Genomic DNA, 15,424 nt, shown 5'->3' with positions numbered 1-15,424 from the left:
TAAAGCGTGCATGAATTCAGCCTATTATTGCTATCTGTTCTGTTATTATTGTTATCATTATGTTATGATCTGTTATGATTCTACCTATTAAGATGAAATGTCCGTTCTGTATTCCTTTAAATACATTTCTCACAAAGGTGTGACTTATAGATGTTTTTTTTCCTCTTTATAATGAATTTTTTGGCTGCTATGACCTCTAATCTGGAGTTATTTACAGACCAGAGAATATGGTAAATAACAACCATATATTTGAATAATTATAGAAAATGGGGATCAAAAAATGTTTTTTTTCCTTCAAAGTTTTATGGGTATACAAACATTAGGTTTGTTTTTTGCTTGTAACATGACTCTGTAAGCCAACAGGCTGGTGCTACAGTTGTCTTTTCTCCAGTCAAAGTCATCCATTTAAATGTCCAATTAAAGGTTTTGCTATTGTGTAATGTTGTTTGCCCCTTTCTCTGTCTAGCTGAGTGAAAATATGTCTTTACGGTTCACTAAAAAGTCTTTTCTTTTGCAGTTATCACCTCATCGTTGCGTCTATATGTCCTGGTCGCCACATGGTAACCAGATTCCCCCACCTGGGAGGTTGTCCTTTGTTCTACGTCACCATAGCGGACACAGCTCCAACCTTTACCTGACACCTGAGCCCAGGCGCTGCTCTTGTGTTTCAGGTCAATATGAACCTCCCATCTCCAGCTGCCTGGTGGACAAAGTGAGGGCAGCAGACACACCTGAGCCCCAACACTCAGATCCTGAATCGTTGAACCCTGCCAGGATGCGGATCCGGTTTCCAAGCAGCCCCAAACATGATACCATCACTGTCTAAATGCATTTCATCTGTCCCATGCTGCTCCTTCTGCTGCCAACCAACAGCTGGTCAGAACATGTCGCACCTGTCTGAGAATGTTATCAAAATTCAGGTGGAGTACGGAGTCTATGCTGAGAGCGGAAAATGTTCACTTTGTTCAAAATTTGTTGCAGAGTGAGAATAGAATGACTTAAGGGGGGAGCCAGTCAACCAATCAGCAGCAGTTTGCTGATTTGAGCTCATTCTGAAACTATTATTTGCTGCCTTCATCTCTATGTGGTTTCAGAGGAAAAAAGGCCCCTCTTTGATCAACCTTTAATCCAAACCCGACACATTTGACATTAGAAACTCTAATGGGCTATAATTCCACTAAAGTAGCGTTTTGCTGCTTATTTGCGGCTTTAGAGGCTCCAAACGAGCTTCTGTCGTTTCTGACACAAGTATTGTTTGACGTCAGCAAAACTACCTCAGCAAAACTACCTCAGTTTTGCTAAAAGCAAACAGCCGATTAGTCATCAGTTTTCTCATTTTTCCCCACAACCAGCATAATTGCTGTGAGGAGAAGGCCTGAGAACAGACACACGAGTGATGGGTAAACAGTTAGACGGAGCGCAGGACAGATGGAAAGTGAGCCAGACAGATGGAAACATCTAACAGCGTCCTCCGAACTGTGCGTTTGCTGACAGAGATGTCTGCTGACTCAGTGCTGTGGCTAAAATGATCGCCTGTGGAGCGCGGCTGTATCAGTGTTACTACAGTCGTGTGATGTTTGTGGAGGCAGCAGTTAAAAATGGCTTTCCTTTGTTGCTTGCAGCCTTGGCTGCATGGGTTTAGGGCTGTTGTGACGTTCAAATCAAGTTTTTGAAAAGAAATTGATTTCTTAACATGACAGATGGAAGACATGCATTTAAATGTAGAAAGAGGAGGCTAAGCCATTTATTTAAAAGGTTTAAATGAAAATGCACGCTTCCAAACTGCAGGCAGATAAATAAAGAGGCTCGGATGTGAATGTCAGAAACAAATTGAGCGCGTTGGTAACTACACAAATGACATCATTGTCCAAGTTCTTAAGCCAACATGCAATGACCTTCACCGCATGTCCTTTGCAATCATCTGCTGATGCTGGTTGCTTTTTCAGGTAATGATAGTGATGTGACGAAGATGCTCACAGTTAACCAGCAGATCTGCACTCACTGACTCAAGCCACAACAGCAGCCACGACGTGTCTCCAAAATGCAAGTAAGCACTTAGAAATAAGAGCCTGCTCAGCCACAGGCCATTATGGTAACAACTACCTGTCCTGTGCACAGGCTCAGCGTCTGGCACATTAATGACATAACCAGCAGGGACTGAAGCAAGGAGTGAGCCATTTCAACATTGTCCAAACACAAAGCATCTCAAATTAAAGTCCTATCAATCCTTTCTATTTGCATTTAGATACCACCGTCTGCTTCTTTGATAGATGTTTACCTCACAACAATCCACAAATGTACTGCTGTTCAGCCTTTGTACAAAAAATACAAGAGTGATTACTGCCTCTCATCTTCAGACGAAGACATATTTATACAATCACAAGCCTCTGACCGACTCTGATCATGTTAAGTGACAATAAAGAAGAGCAAGCTGACAGGGAGGTGAGCTCAATCAGAGGCCGCTGCACACGTGCTCTGCTTTAATCTATCGGTCAGCCTTAATATGGCTCCGTATGTGCCAAGGATCAGAGCTGTTCTTTGTGCCATTCCAAAACCTGTTCAATTTTTATGCTGAGAAGAAATGTTTCACAGAAAACTTTACTGACATCTGATCTTCCATTGTTCTGGTTTTAACCTTCCCAAGACATTTCAACCGAACATCTTTGGGGTGACGTATGACAGACACACAAAAGCTCATCTCGTGTGTTTTCAATTAGGAGAAGGAGACTTATCAGGCTCACAGCATAACCTAATTAAATGAAATCTCCATGGATTAGTGAGAAAACAACTGCAAGGCAACACTTTGGTTCCACCTCAAACTTGGCTGATCTGCAACGGTTGGAAACTGTTGAGCAGCTGCCCGGCTCACCGGGGGAATGCAGGCCACAAGCTCAGACAGGGGTCAGCATGTACCACGCGTTGTGTTCTCCTGTGTTCACGATATAACAAGCACAATACGTCATCTCAAAAACTCAGAGCAAACATAAAGGATTAGTGGGAAACATGCTGAACAGGGGAACGAGAAAGCAAAGCGCCTGCAATTTAAGCTAAAAAGGCATTCCCCACCTGCATTCCTTTTTATTCTTCTATGATACATCTTCTAGCCTTAATACTACAACTTTTGCAGAAAGCGACGATTACCCAGAATACAATTAGCCATCTGTCTCCATTTCCAGTCAGGTACTTCAGCTTCTTGTAAGAGCTTTAGAAAAATAAATAAGCAGTTTATAGTCATAGGGAAGTCAAACATTTAGAAAAAACATATTAATGCTCAACATCAAGTGGCATTTTTATTGGTTTCTCTGAAATACTTCATTTTTACTAGTGTTGCACCTGCAATGCTGCTTGGCCAGACAATAGTTAGTCTGCAGCTGCGTCTGAAAACGGCCTCACTTGTATGTGTCTTGCATGGACAATTCCACCAATCACACCCTCCCATTCAACTTGCGCACCATCTCCCGATTCCTGACGCAAATTCTTAACACATTAAAGTCATGCATTCGGAGCCGAATTTCTAAAAAAAACGTTTTTCTTTATATGCAATTATCATTTCAATGTTTGCAATTGATCTTTTTTTTCCTGTGTGTTGCGCAAGGAGCCCCAGACGCGCATCTTCACGCGCTCCCATTGATAAAAAGGAGGAGAGCTGCATTCAACGTCAGCAAGACGTGCATGCACTTCCACAGAGCAGCATGCAGGCAGCCCCCCTCCAAAATGAAGAGGAAAAAAAACTGCCGCACATGCAGAGAACAAGGGCAAAGTCTTCATCATGTGTAGCAGCGTGCGTTTCACGGGAGAGCCATACCTGCATTTTGTCTGACGTAAACACTTCGGTGTCTACTTCGCAGGCGATGATGGTCACCATCTCCAGTTTCATATTTATCGATGGCATTACCTTACGTGGTGGATGAGGTGGGGGGGGAAAAACGAAAGTGAGTGGAAGAGCGTCTTCCTCCCAGCAGGTCACAGAGAACAAATCTCCACGGAGAAGGCGCGCCGTCTGCGCTTCGGAGCTGCTGGACTCCTCGCTGTACCGACGCGCTGCTCAGAGTGATGCTGCAGCTGCCGCACAGTCCCACCGACCCCTCCCGCTGCCTCGATGCTGCCCTCCCCCTGGCTCCACATTGACGTCATTACCGTCCTCACGTTCGCCTTGTTTTACGCTGCTCTGGTAGTTGATGGACCGCGCTGGGCGCACTGCAGAGCTCAGCGTCGGGTTTATCCCGCTTTTCTCCCCCCCCCCCCGGGACTTTGGTGCATTTTATGCACCATCTTAGCTGTCACCAATCAGTGCGCAGGCAATAGTCCATGAAATCTAATGGAGGTGTAACAGCTGTGCTGGATAAAAGTTATTTATAACGTCAGATGATTGCGTGAATTCAGTCAGAAAAGGAAACATAAATGTGTTTAACTTCCTAATCTTACACTGCAAAAGGTGGCACAGAGATGAGGCATCATTTCAGTGATAGTGTTAGGAATAGGGTGCATCATTCTACCTGTACAGGTGATAGAAATGATAAGGCCGTTTTTGGTAAAGCTGTGACAAAGTTACAAGGAAAATATACCCTTTGTAAAGGTGCAGTGCCACTACACACCATTAGAATATCAATTAAGCCTTTTTGCCTTAAAAGAACCACTCTATTGAAAATTGTGTTTTTAATAAGTTCTTGTTGTGCTCATGGTGGAGGACATATAAGAAAATTAAGCTTAGAATCTAGGTGTGAGTATTTGTTGTGAATCAGGAACAGATGAAAAATTTTGTAGCAGTGCAGCCACAATCGGCAGGCCACAAGCTCCCTGCTCAGCTCCATTCCGATGCATCAACTTAAGCACAAATAGTTCTGTGTACGTCTTCCTTTTCCTCGTCTGAGCTGGTATCCGGCTCAGAACTGTTTAGTTTTAGTACTGCTCGCCATTTTGGTTGCACTGCTAGTGTTAGGTTGGGGTGTGAAGGAGCTGTAAGCTAGCAGGAGAGTGTAAACATATCGATGACGGGAAGTGTGGGAGGGCTTATTCTCCACCAACAGTCCCGCCGACAACTCAGAGGGGAATTTTTAATGAACTACTCCTGCTTGGTAGAAACTATGTCCTAGAAAACAAAAGTTTTGGGGGATTTTGGCTGATAAAAAAACTGGGAAAGTTTTGAAATAATGCAAGACGTCATTGGCCTAGAGCCAAACTGACAAAGATTATGGACTCATTTCATGCACATTTATCTTTAATACAAATAAATCTTTGATCACATTTATAATATCTCCCCTTATTGAAATGACCAGAAGAAGAATTTCAGGAGATTCAGACAAGAAGGACACCTCACTTCTCTACACATATGACAGATGTTACACAACTTTTATATTTTCAGAAAAGCATGCAGCTGTACCACTATGATAGTGATGAGTAACCACGGCAACTTAAATTGCATGACCAAGCACATTAACCTCATGCATTGGTTTGTAAATACCACCACACTTGAGCCACATTAACATATTGAGAGCAGAAAAAAATTAACTTTTTCATCTGGTATACATCGCTGGACGAACTATAAAGTGACGTCTTTTCAAGTGTCAATCATTCTCAATAAAACATCAAATGAGGATGACTGTGCCATGGCTGCAACTGCCTCTTTCTCTTCATCACAATGATGAGTTTCCACGGTGGGAGGATGAATCTTTATAAAAAATTAGTGCTGCCATTATACTGTGGCATAATAAAGCGCATCTGCCTGTCCATCACTCATAAGATCTCCCGCTTGCACCCTTTCTTTTCGTAATAATTATAACTGCCCGACCAGCCAAGACAGATAAGTCCCCATAAGCCATTAATATTAAGGATCTGAGTGGTGAGGACTATTTATGCCTGTGTGTGTTAGGCATTGTCCACACTGAGCAGACAGAGAACATGAGGAAGATATGTGTGGATGACTGTGACATTCCTCCAGCAGACAGCTTCAGTCAGTCACGCACTGGAAAAATCTGCTTGTAAATGCCAACGCCTGTCACACATTAGACACTCGCATGTTGGACTAAGCATGAACAACACTATCGGGCCGGCGCTGGAGTTACATTGCTTTGCATTGTCAGCTGTAGAAGATGTCACCTGACACGCTCAGAGATGATTTTTTTAAGTTACTTCCACAGCAAATTAATCACACGCTTAGAAATAATGCAGCAATACAATTGTGTCACATTTACTTTGAAATCCACCCCGTTTCTTAAAGTTAATGTAATGCTAGCTCGCCAGCAGACGTGATCATTTATTTATGCCACATTGGAAAATTCTCCTTTCGCATTCAGATAGTCTTGGGTCGGAGAAGAACTGCGGAGATTTTGTCAGAGAAAACTTCAGATGATGATCGTGGATGGTGACAGTGTTCAATGCGCCTCGTGGTCTGGGTCACTTTAATATTGTAAAGGCTTGGCTTATTCCACTAAAAACAAAAAGTGCTGGAGACTTGATTTGAAACCTTTTCTCATTCCTGGAATACTTTTTCAGTGCGTAATATATGCATTAAAGAAAAAGGGTGTGTGGGTGCATGACAACACACTCTCACAGTGTCTACTCAATACTGTATTCCTGTTACAACACAGCAAGTCTGTTGGTGCATTCCTCTGATCCCCTCTGCAGCACCTGATAAGTACAATATATCAGCCTGAATGATGAAGCACTTTTCTTCCTCCGTGGCCTGATTCTGCAAGCGGTGCTCCCCCTCCCCTTCATTCTCAATTCTCTTCTCCTCATTCACAATTCTCTCTGTTAGCACCCTAAAAACAAGCATCTATGCATGGCTCTACGTCTTAGCTCTCAACAGTGGCATCTCAGTCCTAACTGAAAGAATAAAAAGGCTTTTATTTTGAAGAAGAAACACTTTTTATGACTGAACTCTAATTTTATGTATCTGTATCATGCTTTACTATGTGTTTAAATAGAAAAAAAATGCAAAGATGCACGATTATGTGGTAAGACTAACACCATTCTGGCGTTTGTGTCATTCATGATGCTTTAAAGCTGTGAGCTTGGATCCTTCAAAATAAAGTGTCTCTTTTTAGCCTTTCAAAAGTGCATTTCCAAAAATAGAGCAATTTTCTCATGTGTAATCCACTTAAATAAGCTGTAGTGCAGTAAATGCGACACTGAAAATGTCAGATTCATTCGTCTGGCCAACAAAAAACAAATTAAGCGGTCAGTTTGATGGACATCTTTTTCGATTTCTGTCAAAATCTGTGAATATGGGGAAATGGGCAAAAAAAAAATCAAGCACAAAGTTGCCAGAATGATGGGAGGTTATTGCAGTGTCTTGCATATGTGGTGAAAGAGTGGAGCAGAGAAGCTCAGAGGGGTGAGACGGCGGCTTTCAGGCTCACTTATGAGCAAAATTTGAATGCTGTGGAAAAGCTCTGCAGAGGGGAAGGAGGGGAAATCAGGGCAGTAGATCATCACACTGGGCTGATTCATGCATGCCCACTGCATACTAATACAGGCACATGCAAAAGGGAAGATTGCACAAACAAAAGTACGTATGAATCAACCAAAATGTAATAATTTTAGGAGCAGATCATCTTTGAGAATTTTTTTCTGACATGAAAGAAAGAGCTAATTCAATTAGCTTAAAATCAACTTTAGAGCAAGCCTTTTGCACACATCCAGACATTATTAGCATGATCTTCCAAGGCCAGCTTCCAGACAGTTGATGACTGACCAACACACAAAAAGCTCAGGCTGCCAGCCTCTTCTTACGACAGGCTACTTCACTTGGCACTACCAAACCCAACCCGCAGTGCCAGCACCAATGCAGCTGCTGTAATCTAGGCCAGGCTATTTTTAAAGCAAGCAGCCAAGTACAGGTGCAGGCAGCCAAAGGGAGACAGAGGGATTGAAGGATAAAAGAATGTCTAATGGGCATGGAAACAGATCTGCAGAGCGCAGAAAGAGCAGGGGTGAACGGAGAAGCTCACAGGGGGAAGGACAGATATAGAGGGATTCAAGAAATTGAGCAGGCGATTAAAAATAGACCAAGAAAACAGAAGAGGGATGGAGGTAAAAAGTCCTGCACACTGTGAAAAGACAGCATGAATAGCTTTCATCATCGGTCACCAGCCAGAAAAAGAAGACCCACATCAACATCCCTTCAAAACCACAAACATCTTTTTTGTGACATTTGGAAAGAACAGGAGAAAATGAGAGGCAGGAAAAGTGCTGCTGCTGTGTTGAGTTCTTTCTGTGTGACAAATGTTAGCAGTTTTTACATGACTTCTAGAAATCAAAAGGTAATTAATAGTTACAGACAACTCCCAGCAGACAGCTCTCACTACTGCTCCATTATCCTAAATTAAAGACAAATGGATGGGCTTACAGTGTGATCTGAATGAGGTCTGTTTACCAATTAACTTACCTTAAAAACCCACCCCAGTGAAATTGTGCCATTTGCTGCTGATTACCTGGATCAGGTGTGTTGAGTCAATCAGAATCCAGACACACCTAAGTCAGCCAATCAGTAGAAAGCAGTGCAGACAGAACTGTGAAGCAGGGCAGGGTGGTAGATCTTGAGGACCAGCAGCCCCCCTGATCTAAGATCCCATAATGGACCTTGGCTCTTCTGTAAACAAACTGTGACAAGCAAGATTTATGAAAGCTATGAAAACTAAATTGTTTAAGTTATTGTTTTTGTTGTTTGCAGTTTTAGAGTAAAAGAGGTTTAAGAACAAAGATTTTTGTTTTTTCCTCATTTATAATAGGATTCAGGGTAGAGCGGTCAGTTTGGAACTAATGTAAGTGTAGCAAATAGAGCTGGGCAAGCAAATCTATGCTGTTTGACTTGCATAGATTTGACAAACAACATAGATTTGTCAATAGATTTGACAAGTCTATGTCCCTGGAAGGTCACTCAAAACAGATACTAAAAAAAAGCATTTTGTCTGGATCTGAACCTGGAAACAATTATCCACGCTTTTATTTCTTCTCGTTTAGATTATTGCAACTCTCTTTTAACCCGTTTTAACAACATTCCCTAAAACATCTTCAGCTTGTCCAAAACTTTGCAGCAAGGCTTTTAACAGGAACCAATTACCAGTCAAATTTCAAATTGATTTTAAAATTCTATTTTTTGTTTTTAGAGCCTTGCATGGTCAAGCTCCGACGTACGTATCTGACCTTTTAACCCCATACTCTTCGGCCCGATCCTTGAAGTCTTCCAACCAAAATCTTTTAAGCGTTCCAAAAACTCACTCTAAAATTAGAGATCTCTCATTTCAATGCAATCCCGCACACACACGTTGACAAACTGCAAAAACCTCACTTAGGCTCACACAGGACGCACGCAACATGCAGCTCACAGCCAAGACATGTCCACCTCCTACGCACAGCGCTTGTCAGTGTAGCAGGTACGCACAGCGGGCACGCGCACACGGACGGGCACACGCACTATTTAGCCTTGCACTCTCCCGGTTAGAACAGCTATGAACAGTCTTAACATCGTTAGCTGGAATGTGCGTGGACTTGGCACTGGACCAAAGAGATTGAAAGTGTTAAATCACCTGAATGATCTTAAAGCAGATATAGCTCTGCTGCAGGAGACCCATTTATCTTTATCAGCTGGTAATCTCCTGTGCTGTTCCCAGTATCCAGTTATGTATTCTGCCAGTTTCAACTCCAAACAAAGAGGGGTTGCAGTTTTGATTAAGAAAAATGTTACATTTACTCATAAGGACACAGTAACTGACCCAGAAGGCAGATTTGTAATCATTAATATATCCATTCAGAATAAAGACTTTTGCATCGCCAGCATCTATGGTCCGAATGTTGACGACTCTTCCTTCTTTCACAGATTCTTCACCTCACTCTCAGCTCACTCTGACTCCACAATCATTATAGGAGGAGACGTCAACCTTGTTATGGACCCTGAACTTGACAGACTCAGCACAGCAGCAAACCAGCGTACATGGCAGTCTGCAAGTATTCTAAAGCAGTACATGAATGATCTGGGTCTCTGCGACGCTTGGCGCTCATGTCATCCAAGCACTAAGGGGTTCACCTTTTTCTCTCCAGTTCATCATTCACACTCTCGTTTAGATTATTTATTAGTCAGTAACTCCCTTTTGAAAGAAATTAAAAGTTCCAACATTCATCCAATTATTATCAGTGACCATGCACCAGTTTCTGTTACTATTTCAAGGGAAGTACCCACACCCTCAGGTTCAACCTGGAGATTTAATACGTCTCTGTTAAAAGACCAGGAATTTATTGAATTCTTTAAAAAAGAGTGGGCAACCTTCTTAGAATTCAACAATACTTCTGAAATATCACCAAGTATTCTTTGGGAAACAGCAAAAGCAGTCATGAGAGGGAAAATCATCTCTTATTCAACGCATAAAAAACGCAAAGAGAAAGCAGATTTATTAGAATTAGAAAATAAAATCAAAACCCTGGAGACTGCTTATGCTGCTTCTGCACAGGAACACATACTGGGCGACCTGAAAAATTTAAAGCTGCAGTTTAATGACATCATCAATAAACAAACACAATTCCAGATACAAAGGCTTCGACTGGAAAGATATGAAAACTCGAATAAATCTGGCAAATTTCTAGCTAATCAGCTTAAAATTAATAAAGAAAAATCAACAATCGCTTCTATTATGGACAAAACAGGGAATGTCACCCATGACCCGGTAAAAATTAATAATGCGTTTAAAGACTTTTATCAAAACTTATACACTCCACAGATCAATCCATCAGAACAAAGCATCAACTCATTTCTTAACAATATAAACCTGCCCAAGTTAAACGAAGATCAAATCACAAATTTAGACTCTCCGCTCTCGTTGTCTGAGCTTCATGAAGCTCTGTTACTTATGCCTAACAGCAAAGCACCAGGACCCGACGGCTTTCCAGCAGAGTTTTATAAGGAATTCTGGGAACAACTGGCACCAACGTTTTATAAAACGGTAAAATTTATCAATGAAAGCCAATCTCTACCACCTAACATGAACTCTGCCAACATTATCCTTCTTCTAAAACCAGACAAAGACCCCACGAGTCCTTCAAGCTATCGCCCCATTTCTTTAATTAATGCAGATGTAAAAATTATCTGCAAAGCACTAGCACAGAGAATAGAAAAAGTCACTCCTCACATAATTCACCTTGATCAAACTGGATTCATCAAAGGCAGACACTCGGATGACAATGTCCGCAGACTCGTTAACATAATAGACTTTGCCACCATCAAAAACCAGGAAATGACTATACTATCACTGGATGCTGAAAAAGCCTTTGATAGAGTAAATTGGAAGTTCCTCATTGCTGCCCTCCATAAGTTTGGGTTTGGAGAATCATTCATCAATTGGATCAAAATATTATATCACAACCCCAATGCATCAGTTAGAACTAATAAACAGACTTCCAACAGGTTTTTTCTTGGAAGAGGAACTAGACAGGGTTGCCCACTCTCCCCCTCTCTTTTTGCAATATTTATCGAGCCTCTAGCTGCAGCAATAAGACAGAATGAGAGTATCAAAGGAATTAAAACCAAACACAGCCATCATAAAATTAGTCTCTATGCAGATGACATATTACTGTTTTTAAGTAATATACATTCTGTAAATGAAACGGCAACAATCATTAATGAATTCTCTTCTATATCAGACTATTCCATTAATTGGAATAAATCTGTTTTATTACCACTGAACAGTAATGCGGAGCAAGGACCCACAATACCAGTTAAATCAGGCAATATAAAATATCTAGGTATTTATTTTCCCCCCAAAATATCAGAACTGGTGCAGCTAAACTACACCCCATTACTGAAAAACATACAGGACGATCTAACACGCTGGACCAACCTGCCTCTGTCCCTTATGGGCAAGGTAGCCACGGTAAAAATGAAAATCTTACCCAAAGTTAATTATCTATTCTCAATGATTCCCACACAACCGCCATTAAAATGGTTCAAAACATTAGACTCATCCATATCAAGCTTTCTATGGAACAATAAACCTGCAAGAATTAGTCTAAAAACTTTAAAATCTGCAAAAAGCTGTGGAGGATTAGAATTACCTAATTTCCACAATTACTTTCTTGCAAATAGACTACAATACATCTTAAAATGGTTAAAAAATAATCCAGAAACCAACTCATGGTTAGACTTGGAACAGGCGTTATGTGGAAAGATCAACCTGTCAGATCTTCCATTTATCAGCCAAATAGTTAAAAGACAGGATTGTTTCAAAAGTACCAATATAAATGCCACCTTAACAGCCTGGTGGGAATTTCTCAAAATATCAAAATCATCAATTCAACCGTGCAAAATGACACCCATCTGGAACAACCCAGACATCCTCATAAACAAAAAGATTATCCACTTCCCAGCTTGGCAAGCAGGGGGCATAAAACAACTAGAGCACATAATTATTGATAGAAGATTCATAACTCCCCAGGAACTTCAAGACAAACATGGAATATATAACTTCTTGGAATATCAGCAACTTAAATCAATTATTACTAAAAAGTTTAAATACAGAGACAACGATTTAAAGCTACCAGATGTAGTTACCACTCTGATCAATTTCACAATGAATAAAACTCTCTCCAAAATATACAAACTTTTATGTAATTTAGATAATAATATTTCACTTCCGACAACAAAATGGGATGCGGATTTGAGCATCAGCACAGATGAAAGCTTTTGGTCAGAACTTTGTCTAAACACCTTTAAACTGACAAAAAGTCCAAATCTGCAGCTAATCCATTTCAAAACTCTTCACAGAATTTACTACACTGGACAGAGGATGTTCAAGATGGGTCTCAGTAACTCAGACATTTGTCAGCACTGTGACAGTAATCTACCCGACAATTACATGCATGCACTGTGGTTCTGCACGCCTGTCCAGGCTCTCTGGCAGCAGGTATGTGCCGATCTATCAGTCTGGCTTAAGGTTTCAATCACAGCTTCACCGTCACTTTGTGTGCTTGGTGACATGAGTGCCATCGATGTAGAAGGAGGATTAGGCTCTATCATTTTCATAACTCTTTGCATTGCTAAAAAAACTATTTTAATAAATTGGAAAAGCAAGAAAAATATAAATATAAGTCAACACAGAAATCTGCTGCTTGATCATATCAGCTTGGAAAAAATGTCAGCCCAAGGTTCAAGTAACTTTGAAAGAGCTCAGTCTCTCTGGTCTCCCATAGCTAACTCCGTGACTTAGGGGGGGGGGGCCTGGTCGTCGCCGCTCCTTGCCCTTCTGCCGTGGGCTGGGGTGGGGGTCGGGGCCTCCGGTGCCTGGCGGGGGGTGGTGGGGGCTCCGTTGGTCGGGGGGTCGGGTCCGGCGCCTGGGTTGGGCGGGCTGGGGCGCTGCGTGGTCCTCTGGGCTTGGGTGTGGGGGTGCGTGGTGGGGGGGTGGGGTGGTGGTCTGGCTTGGCTTGGGGGGGTGGTCCCTTTGCCTGTGCTGGGGGGGGTTGGCGGGGGGCGCTGCTCGGGGGGGGGCCCAGCGGCGCTGGATGGGCTTCCCACCTACACCTGGGGCTGGGATCGGCCCTTCCCTGGCTCTGGGGCGGGACGGGACAGCCCTCTTGGGGCCCCCGGTCGCTCTGGGTGTCATCCGCTTTGGCTGCGGGGTCTGGGGGGTGGTGGGGTGGGGGGTCTTGTCGGCCCTGCCTTGTGGGGGGGCATTCTGGGGGAGGGGGGGGGGCACTATTGGTACGGGGCAGGGGGGGTTGACGGGTCGGGGTCTCCGCTGAGGCCATCGGCGGTTTCCCCGGCCGGTCGGCTGCCTCGGTCCCGTCGAGGCCTGACCAGAGCTCTTCCAGGGCCGGCGTTTGGGGGTGGGGGCCTGGGCTTGCTCCTGGGGGGGGCCGACGCTTTCTGGCTCCTCTCTCTCTGTGTGGGGGGTGGTGGTGCTGGGCCTGGGGTGTCGGCGCCTCCGGGGGTGGGGCCCCTGGGCTGGGTGGGCCTGGCCCCCTTGCTGGGGGGGGGGGGGGGGGGGCAGCTGTCTGACCACCGGGGGACAGTCTACCAGCTGTCCCCAACTTACCCCCTTCCTCATATAACCTCATAATAGGGTGAGGGGGTGGGGGGCTTAGCCTGCGATGAGCCTTGGGGGGGGGGGGTTTACTAGGCAGTGGCCCCCCTCCCATGGTTGCCGTATGGAGTGGGCCCCCCCTCTTTCGGTTTTATTTGCACCTTAGACATGTAGGGCCCTTGGTAGGGGGGGTGCTTGGACATCACTGCCAGCAAGCAGCGGATGTCCTCCTGGCACCCTACCCGCCAATTTTAACCACACCTTAGACATTTAGGGTCCCTTGGTGGGGAGGGTGAGGGGACGTCACTGTGAGTAATCAGGAGATGTCCCCTTAGTGCCCTACCCGCCAATTTTAACTGCACCCCCCTTAGCACACACACCCCTCCCCCCTCAATATATACATTCCAACATAAACACACACACATGCACACACACACCCTCTCAAACACACATACACGCACACACATTTTGCAAGGAAGGTGGGACCTAGGACCATCTGTCCCCTGCCTCTTCCCTGGTGGGGGGTACGGGCCCCTTTGCAACGGCGGCCGTGTCCCCGGGGTGCCGGCTTCCTGGGCCCGGCGGTGCTCTCTCCGCGCGGCGGGGGGGTTCACATTACATCTGAGCCGGGAGTGTTCGTGTCCCTGGGGGGTGGGTTCTGGTCCTTGCTCCTGGGCGCTGGGCCCCGCCATATTTCCAACTGTGGCCGAGCCTGGTCGGGCCATATTTACAACACCCCTTGTGGGCCCTCTTTTTTTCCCCGGGGTTCCCCCCCTCTTGGGCGGGGGCGGCGGGCCCCTGCCCCGCTCCTCCCTGGACCAGCCGCGGGCCGGGCGGATGGCTGCCTGGAGCGCGGAGCGGGTCTCCCTTGGGGGGTCCTGGCTCGTACCTGGGGTTGGGGCGGGGGGATGCCCGGAACTCCTGGGTGGTGGTGGGGTGCTCGTCTGGGGCTGTGGGCGTCCGTCTCCGGTGGGGCCCTGCGTTGGGTTCTCCCGGCGCGGCGGGGGGGCTGCTCTCCTGGTTGGGCTGGGGCGGCGCTCTCTCTCCCTCCGTGCTTCCCTGCTCTCTGGCTCTGGGGGCCTTGCAGCGGTCCTGCTGGCCCTGGCCTGGGTGGCGGGCTTGGTCGCCCGGGCGGCGGTTGTTCCCTGCCGGTTCCCGTGTGGCGTTGGGGGGATTCCGGCTGCCGCTGCTGCTGCGGTGGGGGTCTTGGGGTGGGGATGGCTGGGCACTCTCCCTCCTTCTTTCCACGTTCCACCATCCATTTTAGAAGAACATAAACACTCACCTGAGCACAGGTGTTAGCTCACCTTTGCACTTACAGTTTGCATGACTGAATGACTGAAATATTTCACACTAGTTGGTTTTAAGGCATAAGTATGCGTGTGAACACTATCTGTTTTGTATATATGTCGACA

The 15,424-nt window shown here is 44.9% G+C and overlaps 1 protein-coding gene across 2 annotated transcripts in view; it reads right to left on the bottom strand.

The window, feature by feature from the left end:
• LOC101170383 (calcipressin-3) overlaps positions 1-15,424 on the bottom strand; it is a 49,622-nt gene that overhangs the window by 20,258 nt on the left and 13,940 nt on the right. The window contains exon 1 of one of the 2 annotated variants that reach the window (XM_011490284.3): positions 3,806-4,085. The exons of the other annotated variant lie outside the window; for it this stretch is intronic. Coding sequence (XP_011488586.1) covers positions 3,806-3,892 — 87 coding nt within the window. The 5' untranslated portion in view covers positions 3,893-4,085. Of the gene's footprint in view, positions 1-3,805; positions 4,086-15,424 lie in introns of those variants that run through there. 2 annotated transcript variants of the gene reach the window in all.

This window comes from Oryzias latipes, chromosome 22, assembly GCF_002234675.1.
Source record: "Oryzias latipes chromosome 22, ASM223467v1".
NCBI lineage: Eukaryota > Metazoa > Chordata > Actinopteri > Beloniformes > Adrianichthyidae > Oryzias > Oryzias latipes.
Note: the sequence above shows the minus strand (reverse complement) of the source record. Positions and strands in the feature narration are given on the sequence as shown.